Here is a 14,255-nt window from a genome sequence, read left to right as displayed (position 1 = left end):
AGCTATTACACTATTGTCTGTATTAGCAATATTGATTTACTTATCCAGGCCAAAGGACTTACAGCAAACTCCATGGAAAAACAATGCTTGTCTTAGGAGTGACTTTATTAAAGGGGTATACTAACTCTTCTGCCTCCCCCAAGAAAAAGAATATAAGTTTAAAAGGACTTGTAATAACACTGGCATTCATCAATATTTAATTGGTCTTTTTCCTGCCTTTGTCTGAACTTCTTCCTCTAAGAGCACAAAGCAATGAAATCAATATATGACTTAAATAGAAAATGCACGTGGTCTAACGGTTTAGTGCTCCTGGAGACACCACCTGGATAAAACTCCTGTATTTTAAGGTGCTATGTTGTGTGAAAAGGAACTAAAAGGCAGATCTCTTAAATATGAGTGGTAGTCCCCCACCAGTGAAAGCATAGAGCTGCATGACCCAATGTTTACAAAGCATTACATCCAGGTCTCTTTTATCTTGATGGAAAAGCACACTAATCAGCTATCTTTCCAGAACTGGCCAGGTGCTAGAAAGGGTTCTCGGGGATGACGGGGACTGAGCTGAAATGTACCTATAGCTGACATTTTCCAGTTTCATACATATGTATTTCAGGAATTCAAAATTGGATAAAACTTTTAGAAAACCATCAAACACTACCTGTTTTCTGAGAGGTTAGGATTATTAGCACAAATCCAGGCGTCCAAAAGTTCTTTTTCCTGATAATCAGTAGAGGGAGGCAAGACTCTCCATTTAAGGCAAAGATCTGATCATCAAAACAAAATCACACACAAGAAAGACCACAGTCAGAAGTGAATCCTTCATAGTAAGACGTCAGGTTGCATAAACCAAAAGTATGAGGTGTCTTTCCAGCCACAGGCAAGAGAATCCTTGATCATATACTATTACACTTGATGGCACAACTAGTCTAGGATTCTATAAGCTACCCTTGGACACTCCTAATAAATAATAATAATAATTATTATTATTATTAATTATTATTATTATTATTGCTTAAGTTCTTTCCAATTGGTTTTTGCTACTTTCAGCCAAAATTATTTAGGTACTTGATCTCTCTCTCTTCTTAAACCACATGAAAACTTCCAGTGACTTCCCTTTCCCATTTTCGTTGCCTTCCTTGTCCATTTCTCCCTTGCAGTCCCTCCTTGCTTTTAGGACCAAGACACTCCATATTTTCCAGACTATTCTTAACTTTAATATTGAACTCATCCCAGACACACTGCTAATGCCTCTTTGGTAAACACTTCTCTCTGTTCATCTTCGATGGAGGCAGTTTGCACAGTGGGTAAGAACCTGAACTGCTCCACCCGTAATTATGTCTCTATGTTTCAGTATCATCATCTGTAAGAAGAAATTCTATTTTACTTACCTAAAAGGTTTCTGAGGGTTAACATACATAGTAATAATGATAAAAGTCAGCATTGCTAGACATTATCTGTGCTGATTAATTTCATGTCAATTTGACTGGGCCATGAGTTGCTTGGTCAAATAATTGTGAATGTGTCTGTGTGAGGGTGTTTTGAATGAGATTAACATTCGAATTGATAGACTGAGTAAAGAAGATTGTCCTCCCTAATGTGGGGTGGGCCTCATCCAATCAGTTGAAGGCCTCAATAAAACAAAAAATGGCTGACCCCCTGGAGAGTAAAAAGGAACTTCTCTTTCCTGACTGTCTAGAGCTGGGACACAAGCTTTTTCCTGCCTTCAGACTCAAATTAAAACATAAGCTCGTTCTTTCTGGGTATTGAGCCTGTCAACATTTACACTGGAATTATATCATTGGGTATCTTGGTTCTCAGGCCTTCAGACTTCAACTAGAATTAAACCAATGGCTCTCCTGGGTCTCCAGCTTGCTGAATAAAGACCTTAGACTTGTTAGTCTCCATAATCATGTAAGCCAATTCTCAATAATTAATATCTATCTATCTATCTATCTATCTATCTATCTATCTATCTATCTTATATATATATTTTCAGCAGCCAGACAGCAATTCTATTGGTTCTGTTTCTCTGGAGAACCCTGTTACACTATCCTATGCACTTAGTAAACTTTACATATGCTAATACATTTTATTTGCACAGAACTGTCTGATGTAGCTATAAATACTAACCTCATGTTATGAAAAAGGAAGCTGAGGCTTAGAGAAATTAAGGAATTTGCCTCATTTCATAGCTCCATAATACTAGAGATTGGATTCTGGCAGCGCCTTGCACATATTAGACCAGTCAGGTGCTTAACCCAAGGCTCAAGGTTAGGGAGGTGTTCGCTTGGCTCTGTGTAACTAACCACACAGTCTTACAGACTATGGTGTACTTTATTTGTTTGCTTGGCTCCCTCACTGGACAGCAGACTCCTTGAAGATAACAGAGTGTCTTTAATTCTCTAACCCTAGGAATAGTGGCTAGAAGATACACCAGAAGAACACAATAAGTACTCAGTGCTTCAATGATGTTATTCTCCTATCAAATAATGTCCAATGCCTCTCCATTGCTTATCAAAGTAAAAACTCCTTATCTTGGCATTCGAGACCCTCTAACATTTTTATTTAATCTGATATTTTTGTTTTTTATTATTTAGCCATCATTCATGTATTCAGTAGTCCATTATTAAGTACCAACTATATATTTAGCATAGTACTAGGTATTAAAAACAGAAAGATGGCTGTTTCAAAAGGAAGATAAACATCCAATCAAAAGATGGGCAAAGGACCTAAAAAGAAATTTTTTGAAACTGGACATACAGAAGGCCAAGAGACTTATGAAAACATGCTCAAAGTCACTAATCATCAGAGAGATGCTAATCAAAACAACAATGAGGTACCATCTCACACCCGTCAGAATGGCTATCATTAACAAATTAACAACGACAAGTGCTGCAGAGGATGCAGAGAAAAAGGAACCCTCTTACACTGCTGGTGAGAATGCAGACTGGTGCAGCCTCTATGGTAAACAGTATGGAGTTTCCTCAAAAAGTTAAAAATGGAACTCCCATTTGACCCAGTGATCCTACTTCTAGGAGTATGTCCCAAGAAACCAGAAACACCAATCAGAAAGGATATATGCATCCCTATGTTCATAGCAGCACAATTTACCATAGCTAATATTTGGAAACAGTCTAAGTGCCCATCAGCAGATGAATGGATTAGAAGACTGTGGTACATCTATACAATGGGATACTATGCTGCTGTAAAAAATAAAGAACTCTTACCATTCACAATAGCATGGAGAGAAATGGAGAGCATTGTGCTAAGCAAAAAGAAAACTAGTTGGAGAAAGATAAATATCACATGATCTCACTCATTTGTGGAATATAATGAACAACAAAACTGATGAACAAAAATAGATCCAGAGACATAGAAGCATCGAACAAACCGGAAGGAAGGGAAGGGTGGTGGGGTGATGGTGGTGGTAAGAGAGCAACCAAAGGACTTGTATGCATACATATAAGCATAACCCATGGACACAGACAGTAAGGAGGTGAGAGCATGTGCTGGGGTGGGGTGGGGAGGGAATGGCCGGGAAAAGGTCAATGGGGAAAAAGAAGACATATGTAATACTTTTAAGCAATAAAGAATTAAAAAAAAAAGAAAGATAACTGTTTATATCATTCCACCCCTAAATTTTTAGCTGAATGTATATCTGATATTAACACATATCTCCTGCTACATCTCTGCCTATCAAAATTCTATTTTAAAGATCATGGCAAAAGCTACCTCTGTCATGAAGCCTTGTTTCAACTTTCTCCTTTTTTGAACCCTCATAGAACTCTGTGCCTCTTTACATCATCTTTTACATCTGAATTTCATCTCTATAATTTCATGCTTATCTTAACCTTTCTCCTAGACTCTAACCTCACTGCATTTAAAAATCAGGTTTTACCCACCACCTTTGTCTCCTTCAGGCACCATTTACTGGCACAATGACTTGCATATTTAAAAACTCACTAAATGACTGCTAATTTGAATGGAATTCAACACTCACCACACTGAATGATGAATGGGATGGCCATGGCTTGTCTTCTTTGATACTGAATAGACTCTAAAGACCTCTCTGTGTCCTTGTTATTCTGGTATCCAAATTCATTCCAAAACAATGTAAGGTTTCTATTACCTAAAAAAATAAAATAAAAACAGGAAAAAAGTAATAAAAGAAAATCAACAAGATTAAGATGATAAGCAAAGGAAAGTTTAGATATAAACACATGTACGTACAATATGATCTCAGCTATGTAAAAATGAATACACAGAAATAAGATGTTAAAGTATTATTGTTGGTTTTCTCTGAGTATGGATGAAATTTGTTTTCTGATTTATACTTTCTTACATTTTGCAACCTGTATATAATAAATATGTAATATCTTTATAATAAAACCAAATACAATAGCAGTATATACATAAATATATATATACTAGAGTCCCGGTGCACAAAAATTTGTGCACTCAGGGGGAAAGAGGGGGGTCCCTCAGCCCGGCCTGTGCCTTCTCGCAGTCTGGGACCCCTCGGGAGATAACGACCTGCTGGCTTAGGCCTGCTCCCGGGTGGCAGAGGGCAGGCCCAATCCCTAGGTGCAGCCCCTGGTCGGGCTCAGAGCAGGGCCGATTGGGGAGTTGGGGCGCCACCCGTCATGCACAGAGCAGGGCAGATCAGGAGGTTGCGATGCCACCCTCAGTCACGCTCAGGGTAAGGCCGATTGGGGGGTTGGGGCACCGCCCCCTGTCCCACTCAAGGCAGGGTCGATGGGGAGGTTGCAGCGCCACTCCTGTCACGCACAGAGCAGGGCCAATCAGGGTGTTGGGGCGCTGCCCCCAGTCACGCACAGAGCAGGGCCCATCAGGGGGGTGGGGGTTCTGTACCCTGTCACGCACAGAGCAGGGCCAATCAAGGGGTTGGGGTGCTGCCCCTGTCACGCACAGAGCAGGGCAGATCAGGGGTTTGGGCCACCTCCACTGTCACACTCAGGGCAGGGCCGATGGGGAGGTTACGGCTCTACCCCGTCACACACAGAGCAGGGCCTGTGGGGGTAGGGGGGTTGGGGCGCCGCACCCTGTCACACACAGAGCAGGGCCGATCAGGTGGTTGGGGCACCGCACCCTTTCACACACAGAGCCGCAGGGCGATCACGGGGTTGGGGAGCTTCCCCCTGTCACGCACAGAGCAGGGCTGATCAGGGGGTTGGGGCGCCTTCCCCTGTCACGAACAGAGCAAGGCGGATAGGGAGGTTGTGGCCCCGCCCCCTGTCACACACAGAGCCGCAGGGTGATCAGAGGGTTTGGGCGCTGCCCCCTGTCACACTGATCCCGGTGCCGGGAGGCCTCTCAGCTCCACTGATCCCGGTGCTCGGAGGCATATTACCCTTTTACTATGTAGGATAGAGGCCTGGTGCATGGGTGGGTGCCGGCTGGTTTGCCCTGAAGGGTGTCCTGGATCAGGGTGTGGGTCCCCACTGGGGTTCCTGGCCAGCCTGGGTGAGGCGATGATGGCTGCATGCAGCTGGTCACACACCCTCCAGGGTGGGCGCCCCCACTGGGGTGCCTGGCCAGTCTGGGTGAGGGGCTGAGGGCTGTTTTCAGGCTGGCGGGTGACTGAAGCTCCCAACTGCTCCTTTTTTTCTTTTTTTTTTTATTCTGGGCCAGCTTTAGCTCTGGCTCCAGCTCTGAGGCCTCTGTTGCTGAAAGGGGGTATCTGGTTTGTTTGGGTTCTACAATCGAAACACTGTATCAACTCCAGCTCTGAGATCCCGGCGGGCTGAAAGCAGGTTTCTGGGATTTTGTTTAGCTTCTATATTTGTAACAATGTTTCAAACTGCAAGCTCAGAGGCCAGCAGTGGCAGGCGGGGAACGCTGGAGTCCTCCGTCACTAAAGCAAGCAAGCCTCATGTTGACTTCAAGCTGCCTGGCTGCCGGCCGCCATCTTGGCTAGCAGTTAATTTGCATATCTCGCTGATTAGCCAATGGGAAGGGTAGCAGACGTACGCTAATTACCATGTTTCTCTTTTATTAGATAGGATATTTGCAATGAAATACACTGACATTTAAAAATTTTTTCTTAAGTACTCCCAGGAAGGATGGCACTGAATAAACTTGAAGGCAACCCTTAAGACTATTTTTACAGATATTTATGATCTTGTCTCACAGCCAGAGTTTATCTTTATTTTGTCTCTGCCTCCCTTTTCTACCAGTCTTTGTTGTTTATGCCCTACCCTCATGCCAGATTCTCTACTCCTTCCTTGCTTAGAAACAGCACTTGTCATGAAGGACCATCTAGCAATTGCACTGATAGGAATCTTCCCTACAAACACACATAGCAATGGCCGTGTACATATTAGAGCACTATTTAAACAGAAACAACGGGGAGAAAGGAAACAACGTGAAAGGCTGGAATACGGAAGGAGTAAATTCCATTTCCAGCCAAGAAAAGCTTTAAAACAGGGAGTTAAAGCTAAACGTATTACTTCATCGAGGCATCAAAGACAGAGTTTTAATTTTATTTAAAAAATGTAAAACTGCCTACCTAGTATAGTCAATTATTGTGATTTATAAAAAGCATCTTAAGTGATAAAAGACTAATATACAAACTTTGCATGCCCTCAGCACACAGCTCAGCATCCAGTGCCTAAGAAGCCCTCAAAAACTACTGCTGCTGGTCTTGACAAAATGCCTCATTAATGTGTTCTGTGAGGTAAAACGAAGGTGAAATACTGTCTTTCCCTGAAAACATTAACTGAACACAGTTAACACAACACAGCTACATTTGAAAGCGCATATCAACTGTGAACCCTGACACAAACATTTAAGAGTGATAAAACTACTAGGATGTTAGAAACATAAACACACACTCCTCGAGGGTAGAGTGACACATGCTCTGTGATCACACCACTTACAGCGCTGACACACATCACATTTTAGTTTACTTTGTGCCTATTTCCCCCTTTGGATAGGGAAATCCTTGAAGGCAGTGGTGACGTTCAGGATCTTTGTTTTCAGTGGCTGACATACAGAGCTTAATATTTACTTACAGGATTAAATAATACTAAGGAATTGCAGGCTATCAAAGACACAAATAGAACACTCACTATACCAAACACCTACTGACCAGAACTGATGGAAGATATGCTATTCAAGGCAACAATCAGGGCAAAGAAAGCTTTTAAACTCGAAATCAGAAATGGGTTTTTCTAATTGCCAATGAAACCTTGGCTTTTTCTCTTCAGATGGAAGCTAGTCCAACATGCACAACTTATGATGTTATTAACACAAATTTCCATGGAGTGGACCCTGAACACTAGGAAGATGCTTCACCAAGCAGATAAGCCAGTTGTCCAGAGGAAAGGCAGTGGGAGAAAGCATATCATGTCAGTTTCTATTTTCATGTGTTACTCAGACTATAGAGAAAAAAAAAAATCCTCCTTGAGCAAATAAGTTCCTTCCATACAAGGGAACCCATTAGTCAATAATCAGATTTTTTTTTTTTTGCAGATCAGGAAAGAGTTGGATGATATAATTAAAGGGCTGAAAGAGAAAAACATGCCAACCCAGCATACTTAATCTGAAAAAGCTCTCCTTCAGAAATGGTGAAATAAAGAATGTCCCAAACAAACAAGAGTTCAGGGAGTTCATTACCATTTTTTCTGCCTTCCAAGAAATGTTAAAGAGAGTTATCCAAATTGAAATGAAAAGACAATAATTAGTAACCTTAAGACCTAAATATATGAAATTCACTGATAAAGGTAAGTATATAGTCAAAATCAAAATATTCTAATAATCTAATGGTGGTGTATAAATCACTTAACTCTAATGTAAAAGTTAAAAGACACAAGTATTAAAATATGTATAGCTGTTACAAAATTCCAGGGCAGGAGGAATAGGGAAACTGAGACAGTAAAGTTAAAACGAGGACAAATAGTGTGGGTAATCTGCAATCAGCTTGTAACTAACAAACCATTATCTTCCCCAGTCAAGGAGCCAAGGACACAGAATAAGTGGTTAAAAAACCTCCCAAATGAGAGAATACAGAAAGGCACAATTTTACTTCCAGAAAAGCCAGCAGTCTCAAGGCTTGACAAAATCTAGTTGTCAGGTGCTTCTCATGATTTCTGGAAATGCCAGAACAAAGTAAAAAAAAAAAAAAAAAAAAAAAGAGGACCTTGAGAATTAATTTGTATCAAAATATTTGGCAAAGGAATTTTGAGACCTATAGATAGGAGGGTATACAATGCCTCGGACTCCCTCCCAATCCGCTCGTCGATTAGCTAGAGCCTGTCTGTGTTTCATGAGCCAGGTGTTCAGGTTTGCTCGCTTTGCTTTTTTCAATAAAGGTTGCATGCTTCAATCAACTGGCTGTTCACAATGCAGTCAGGGTCTTGTATAGATTCATTTACATGAGAAGACAAGGATCGAGGTTGGGCGACAGCCCTCTCCCACTGACTCAGAGGGCTGGCCTCTACAGTAACACCTTTCATCCAGAAGTCCATTAAGAGCAAAAAAGTGGAATTTCAAAATGTGACTTTTAAAAATATATCTTGAATATTTACACCCACTATGAAGAGCGTTATGTAGATAACCCAAAATTTAATCATTCCAAAACTATATTATTTCAACATCCTCAAGGTATTCTGATTTAAAAATCCATAAAAATAAAAATGCTACAACCATACAAGTAATATTTAAAATTATAAAAGAATACATATCTCGAGACTTTTGTTTGGATAAACAAGCTTGTTAAATTAATGGAATAATCAGGGATTAATGTACACAGAATTAAAGTCCTAATTCTTAGAACAGGTATCTGAGAAAACTGTGAAAATTTAATTTACTGCTAGTTATATATGGAGTATTTAATTCAGAAGACTTCTGTTTAATTTCATCTGATTAATTTTTTAGAAGCCTCTTAAAAACCAGGAAAAAAAAGTAATATAAAAAGCTGCAATAACTTACTGAAAATTTGTCAAAACCCAGTAACTACAAGAGCAGTCTACACAGATTTTGCCTCTGAAAAATAGGAGAAATGTAACACCTTCTGAGATGTCAGTTTCCTATCTGTTCATAGAATGTACAATGACATCCAAGAAAGCAATTACCCAAAGGGAGAAGTAACAAAATTCAGTAATAAACTGCTAAAGCAAAGCTCTGGTGGTTTAAATAAAAATAAGAAATCCCAAATAGTTTATGAAATCAAAGCACCAGGAAAATGATAAGCTAGAGAAGGTATTTACATCGGGTTCCTGCCTTCAGGTAGTTCTGCCTCTAAACACATTATTATCTTCTATTTTTAAAGATCTCCTGAGACAGAAATTGCATACCATTCTCAAGGGACTAAAAATCATGTCTCTGCCTGTGTTGAATATTGTCCTGTCATTACCCTTTTTTTTTTTTTTTAAACCAAGCTCTGGTCAGTTTTATTAAAGAAAAATGTTGCATGATTTACTTTTCACTAGTCTGTTCTGGCATGCTGCTAATGATACCAGAATCACCTGGGCCAATGACAGGTAGTGAGCACACTCTGTAGTATTTTCCAGTTCAATGTCATTGCCACTGTAGAGACGGACACCAGGCTTGGCCAACATGGCATAGCGCTCTATTTCAAATTTCCTCAAGGCTGGACAGTTGCTGGCAAGGATGACCAGTTTTGCTTTGCCTTGTCTGGTCATCTTCAGAGTCTGCTTGTACAACCAGCATGTACCGTCCATTTTTCATAACAAGTTGGAGCCTACAGTTGATCAACTCAGCGCCTTTTTCACCTTCTTTGTGGCCACCATCTTCCTGCCTTAGGTGCAGGATGGCCTCCAAACAGGAGCAGCTGCCAAGATGGCTGGGGGTCGAGAAAGGAAGGACTACTCTCTAATTTTTAGATAAACCAGCCGTTCCACCCTTCCTAAGCTGATCTATGGTGTGATCATTTGTCATCTATTTTCTCCATAGAATATAGGAATGGCAAACTGGTTCCCAGTGAAATGCCAATTCTGATCAGTTGGCTGTGATGCCTGTACACACTCTTGATACGATCAAGAGGCCAATCGATGTCATACTGGCTCAGAGTCTGTGGTGCATGTGAGATGAGAGAGGCCCCACACAATCACTTCCCAAAGGGCTCTATTTGAATTGAAGGAAAGCAAGGCAAGATGTCTTCGGTGGAGAAGCTGCTTATGGCCCCCTGCCCTCTCTTGGCTCCAGCTTGTGGCAGAGTGGAGTGGGCCAGTCTCACTTAGGGGCACAGTCAACGGCAGAAGCAGGCGGCAGCTGCAGTCAGAATGTCTTCACTTCTCCACTCTACTGTGAGCACAGTCGGCTCCACCGCAAAGCCCCAGGAATCTGCTGAGTTGCTCCAACTTGCTCTAGGCAGCAACTTCATTACTTCACCTGGCAACGTAGCATCATTTTCTCTTGTTCCATACCAGTGGTTTCCCATGCGGATCTCCTTAAGCTGCAAAATAATTTCAGAACTACCATCCCTGACCTGAGAAAATCCATGATGAAAAAAAATAAGCTGTAAATTTAATAACATTTTATGAGATTTTACATTTTACTACCCACAACTATATCTGTACATGTCTGAAAAATGGTATCATATTTATGTATAAGGCATAATGTCATTTTAGACAAGAACTGGTAGACTGGATTCAAGAGCTTCTAGCCATACCCTAGGTCCCCTAGGGTTTCCTGACTCCCAGTTCAGAACCACATTCTTCTGTGCACTGAAGACTAGAAGGGAAAGGGTCAGAGGCCTCGTGATAACAAATCTTCAAAAACAAAACTAAGGAGCTCTAACTGGTGTGGCTCAGTTAGTTGGGCATCGTTCTATGCACCAAAAGGTTGCTGGTTCAAGACCGTCAAACTACAGTGGGAAGTCGGGAGGATTGGCGGGGCACGGGGGGCGGGGGGGAGTGGTGGTGGTGGGTGAGTAAGAGATCAACCGAAGGACTTGTATGCATGCATATAAGCATAACCAATGGACATAAGACACTGGGGGGTAGGGGAGGCCAAGGGAAGGTCACGGGGAGAAAAAAAAGGAGACATATGTAATACTCTTTGTAATACTTTAAGCAATAAAAAAAAAAAAGAAAAGAAAAAGAAAAAGGTTGCCGGTTCAGTTCCTGGTCAGGGCACATACCCAGGTTTCAGGGCTCGATCCCCAATAGAGGGTGTGCAGGAGTCGGCTGGTCAGTATTTCCCTCTCACATCGATGTTTCTTTCTCCCTTCTTCTCTCTCTAAAAATCAATAAAAATATTTGGCCCTAGCCAGTTTGGCTCAGTGGATAGAGCATTAGCCTTAGACTGAAGGGTCCTGGGTTGGATTCCAGTCAAGGGCATGTACCAGGGTTCTGGGCATGTACCTCAGTTGCAGGCCTGATCCCTGGCCCGGGTTCCTCTCTCACATAGATGTTTCTCTCACTCTGTCTTGGCCCCTCCCTTCTACTCTCTGTAAAAATCAATTAAAAAAAATAGCCTCAGGTGAGGATTAACAAAAATTAAAAATCAATAAAAATACTTAATAATTTTTTTAAAAAAGGAGAGAGGCTTCTTCTGAGTCTCCCCTCAGGAAGAAATAAATTTTACTTTCTCTCTTTAGGTTGTAATTTTATTTAGTCATTGTCATTGTTGTCCTTTGGATACACTCCAGTTTTTCTAATTCTGTCTACAATGTGGAAATCAAAATTAGATAATTTAATCTAAAGCATCTTCATAGACTGTTCTGTGTTATTGTGGGCAATCGCCTCATCAACCACCTATGTCTGCCCAGTTCCTGGATTAGCACAGTTTATCTTTCTATTAGGACTCTCCTAAATTTACTCAGAACATACATTTACATATACATAGCCCACTGACTGACTCAGTGTTTTTTTTTTTAATTAAATCTTTATTGTTCAGATTATTACAGTTGTTCCTCTTCCCCCCCCCATTGCTCCCCTTCACCTGTTTCCCACCCTCCGCCCTCACCGCCCCCCCACTGTCCTCATCCATAGGTGCACGATTTCTGTTCAGTCTCTTCCTGCATCCCCCAGACTGACGCAGTGTTCTTAAGAGTGAAAGATTTTGTTGCTGTTGTTAATACAATGTATATTTAATTTTGACTGCACTGTTTCAAATTCAATCATTAAATACAACTTATCTTTTTTACTTAAGGTAGACATAAGCAGAATAACAAGAGATTTTTGAGGTCTTGCTTCTCATATGACAGGGAAAAATCAAACTAAGAATAAAAGTGTATTTAACTCAAGACAAAAGAAGGGCACTAGGATTTTTAGCATTTTATTTGCAATATAAATGAGTGAGATCCTCTGAGGTATTTTAGCAAGAAACTTCACTGTAGATATAAAAATGTCATTATCATGATAATAATACAAGTGCAGTCAGAAAGAAAAGGAAGCTTACGTGCTGTCAATAGTGCTAATTTCAATTACCAGGTGAAAGCACTGTAAATGGATAAAATCTAAGACTGTGATTTTTTAAAAGAGAAGTCACTCCAGTGAACTCCTGAACCATCCTGCTGTTTGCAGGGAGCTGGCATAAGTATCAGTTTTAAACACAATACATAGTTATGCCATATAAATGAGTTAGGCAAAATCATTTTTAATATTTTGTTTTTATCTCTAATTCCTCTCATAGCAAGCTTTAATCCAATGCAAATTGTTGAGCATGTAGAGTTCTACTGTTGCTTTTATCAAATAGTAAAATCACCAGTGGATGTGGATAACCAAATGGGAGATGAAAGGAAGTTTATCTTTATAGAAATATTAGAGTTAACAAATGATGAAATAAGATAGAAACAGAATATAAGATTACGAAACTCAAAGGATCTGAGCATTCATCATTAACTGTTTATATAATTATAAGAGAGACGATCAAACAATATATGTCTTCCCATGGAAAAACATGCTACTACCTATGAAGCATCTTGACAAAAAAAACCCACCACAACAACAACAACAACAAAAAACAGCCCTGGTCAGTGTCTCAATGGTTAGAGCATCAGCCTGAACACCCAAGGGCCCCTGTGGGGGCATGCGGAAGGCAACCTCTCAATGGGTCTCTCTCACATCAGTGTTTCTCTCTCCCTCACTCTCTCTCCCCCCTCCCTCCCTTCTTTCCACTCTCTCTAAAAATCAATGGAAAAAATATCCTTGGGTGAGAATTAACAACAACAACAACAACACACACACACACACACACACACACACACACATCTGAATTTGGTCAAGCTGATGTATTCTACAAATGTACAAAATTAAATAGAATGGAAGAATCTGTTAAACTACAACCCATAATGCAGTGAGCAAAATTTAAACTGTAAAAACTACAAGACAACCAACCCAGTTTTTCCTACAAATTGTAAGGAAAAACAAAAAAGAGAAAGGGAAATATGGGGATGGGTAAGACCGCTATAAATTATATTATGACAACAAATAATGAGAAATGTAAACAACAAACTGGCTATTTTATGACATTAAGGAAGTATTAATTTTTAGGTATAATATTTATACCATGGTTATGTTTTTAAAGTGTTCTTTCTTCTACAAATACATGCTAAAATTCATATAGGTATAGTTATATAGTGTCTGGAATTTCCTTAATAATCCAGTTGTGGGGAAATAGGTTGGGAATATGGATGAAAAAAAGTGCCCAGGGCTTGATAATTGTTGCAGTTGGAAGATGATTTTATAGGTTTCATTATAATGTTCTCTTTAATTCTGTCTAATCTTGCAATTTCCCACATATGTGAGTTTGCTAGGGCTGCATAACAAAATACCATAAACTGGGTGGCTTAAACAACAGAAATTTAATTCTTCACAGTCCTGAAGATTGGAAGTCTAAGATCAAGATGTCTGCAGGTTTGCTTTCTTGTGAGGCCTCTCTCCTTGGCTTGTAGGTGGCCACCTTTTTGCTCACATGGTCTCTTCTCTGTGTACCCCACTGCTGGTGTCTCTTTTTGTATCCAAATTTCCTCTTCTTATAAGAACACCAGTCAAGTTGCACTGGGCCCACTCTAATGCTCTCACGTAAACTTGATTACCTCTTTAAAGGTTCTATCTCCAACTTATGTGAATTTAAAACAGGTAAATTCAGGGAAGACACAGTTTAGCCCTTAACACCATAATGAAAAATTTTAAAATAAAACAAAATATAATATTAAATATACAATATTTTAAAAATTTGCCCTAACTGGTTTGGCTCAGTGGATAGAGCGTTGGCCTGCGGACTCAAGGGTCCCAGGTTCGATTCCGGTCAAGGGCATGTGCCTTGGT

The 14,255-nt window shown here is 40.4% G+C and overlaps 1 protein-coding gene and 1 pseudogene across 2 annotated transcripts in view; both read right to left on the bottom strand.

Moving 5' to 3' along the window:
- The window catches only part of MORC1 (MORC family CW-type zinc finger 1), a gene marked incomplete at both ends in the record, with an annotated part of 149,745 nt that overhangs the window by 75,868 nt on the left and 59,622 nt on the right, over positions 1-14,255 (bottom strand). The window contains 2 exons of the mRNA XM_081085997.1: positions 656-761; positions 3,998-4,126. Of these exons, the coding sequence (XP_080942123.1) occupies positions 656-761; positions 3,998-4,126 (235 nt within the window). The remainder of the gene's footprint in view (positions 1-655; positions 762-3,997; positions 4,127-14,255) is intronic.
- Positions 9,436-9,770, bottom strand: LOC308516387 (large ribosomal subunit protein eL30-like; annotated as a pseudogene). The gene has a single exon. The product of its transcript is annotated as a large ribosomal subunit protein eL30-like (transcript).

Source organism: Myotis nattereri, assembly GCF_964212035.1.
Source record: "Myotis nattereri genome assembly, chromosome: 3".
NCBI lineage: Eukaryota > Metazoa > Chordata > Mammalia > Chiroptera > Vespertilionidae > Myotis > Myotis nattereri.
This window is presented reverse-complemented; position numbering and strand designations above follow the sequence as displayed.